The sequence below is a fragment of the Octopus bimaculoides genome, chromosome 19 (genome assembly GCF_001194135.2).
Source record: "Octopus bimaculoides isolate UCB-OBI-ISO-001 chromosome 19, ASM119413v2, whole genome shotgun sequence".
Classification (NCBI taxonomy): Eukaryota; Metazoa; Mollusca; class Cephalopoda; order Octopoda; family Octopodidae; genus Octopus; species Octopus bimaculoides.
In genome coordinates, this window is record NC_068999.1 from 28,801,878 (window position 1) to 28,803,917 (window position 2,040).

The 2,040-nt window shown below is 35.9% G+C and overlaps 1 protein-coding gene across 2 annotated transcripts in view; it reads left to right on the forward strand.

The window, feature by feature from the left end:
• Positions 1-446: 446 nt before the first annotated feature.
• The window catches only part of LOC128250130 (RING-box protein 2-like), a 54,696-nt gene continuing 53,102 nt past the window's right edge, over positions 447-2,040 (forward strand). Inside the window, exon 1 of one of the 2 annotated variants that reach the window (XM_052974846.1) lies at positions 447-954. In XM_052974846.1, coding sequence (XP_052830806.1) covers positions 798-954 — 157 coding nt within the window. In that variant the 5' untranslated portion in view covers positions 447-797. The remainder of the gene's footprint in view (positions 955-2,040) is intronic. The other variant, XR_008266254.1, reaches the window with a different exon arrangement.

Consider the following 2,040-nt stretch of genomic DNA (forward strand, 5'->3'; position numbering starts at 1 on the left):
ACGCACAAAACGGAGAAAATGAAACAAATATGGACATGTTCAGAAACACCCGCGAGTGGGGAACGGTTCTAAAAAATAACCCCAACTCCTATGTCCTCGGAATCTACATGATATAACAAATATTCGTAGAAAATTTCATTAAAGAATATTCATTTTTCTGAAAGTTATGCTCATCCAAAGTCGGGGTGGGTAGGGGGCAGAAATCTGTAATTATGCCTTGGTTTAAATATTGGCACAAGACCAGCAATTTCGGGGGACTGGATAAGTCGGTTACATGAACTCCAGTACTCATATATATATATTTTGCTTTTAACTCTCCAACGCGGAGTATAGGCCACTTATAATTGAATTACATGTCGCATAATTTTTTGCTTCTGTACTTATACTCTGCCATGAATGTCCCCCTGTCTCTAGTTCCTTTTGTGTTGATCTACGCCACGAGTTCTTAGGCCTACCTTTCTTTCTATATCCATCCGGATACCACTGTAAAGCACTTTTCACTACATTTGGTGTGTCTTTTCTAATTGTGCTATCAATCCACTTTCAATTTTTAAAAAATATTTGCTCCCTAATCGAAACTTGATTTGTGCTTTGCCATAGCTCCATATTGCTTATGTGTTCGGGCCATCTAATTTTAAGTATGGTACGCAAGCATCTGCTGATGAATGATTGTAATTGTTCATTTGACTTAACTCTACTCAACTGGTTCTTATTTTGATCAACGTCGAAAGTTCTGACCATTTTAAATCTCGTTTAACACAAGATTACCTAATCAGGGGAAGTAACAACTCATCAAAATGGCGGAAGATATGGATGTGGAAAACTGTCGTGAAGTAGATAAAGATGGACCTAAACCTGAAAGAATGTTTACTCTCAAGAAATGGAATTTAGTCGCAATGTGGAGTTGGGATGTTGAATGCGATACATGTGCTATTTGTCGTGTTCAAGTAATGGGTAAATGATTATTATTTTCAGACTTATTTTTATCAGAAGCCTTACGGCGTACCTTCGAGATGGGAAATGTATAATGGTTAAGGGTTACACGAAATACCGAAACGAAAAGCAAGTAACGTTTACTTTTGTTTTATACATTCCCATTCTCCGAATATACACCGTAACATCTAATGTAACTAATATTATTTACTACGAATTCTTTTAGTTTTTTCCTATTTTCGAATCGGATTGGAACATAAAATTTTGAGATATGAAATGAAAAATTGAATCGAAACAAATTTATGCTGCTACAAAGAGAAAAAAAAAAAAGCCTTCATTTCTGTTTCTAATTCCATGTTTAAAGTTGTAATTCCATTCCAATCCGATTTCAGAATACTTTTTTATGCTCACTTAGCGAAATTATTTTAGCAACCAGAAGCGGGCAACGCTGCTTGAAAAAAAAAAAAAAAAAAGACATGTTGGCATTAAGTGGAATGCTTTGATAAGTCTGCCGGATCAGAACTATCTGTAACAACCCGCGACTAGCTCGCTGTCACCCGAAATGCAAGAAATTGTAGACACATTCCTCATGTATGCATACATTTCGTTGAGAAATATTTTAATTAAGACACAACAGATATATTTATACATAATACATATTACCTGAAAAATATAAGATGGGATGCTCATTAAGACAGGCATGCTGGATTAGAGCTGACCTGGGATTAAAGGACACTAATAAACGAAAACAGTGAGAAATCCTATGTACTGTCAATCGATCTACGTAAAAAAAAAAAAAAAAACACTCTTTGCATAACTTTTGTTTTTTAATACCTCATAGAGCATTCCTATAAAATAGAGCCGGAAATCAAATCTCAAAAATTACTGATTGGGAGCGGGGAGAGAAAAATCCTCCTTCCCCATTATTTTTTCTTTTTCAGATTCGTAATCTACGATGCTTAAAATGAACAAGGCCAGTGAACTTACGGCTTTTGTTGCACTAGACAGTTTCCGACTCTATCCTATAGGAATGCCGATCATTGCACTATATCTAGGTTGGTTAGCTCCTGGTTAGCTTTCATTCAGCAGGCCGCTTTGATCAAAGAC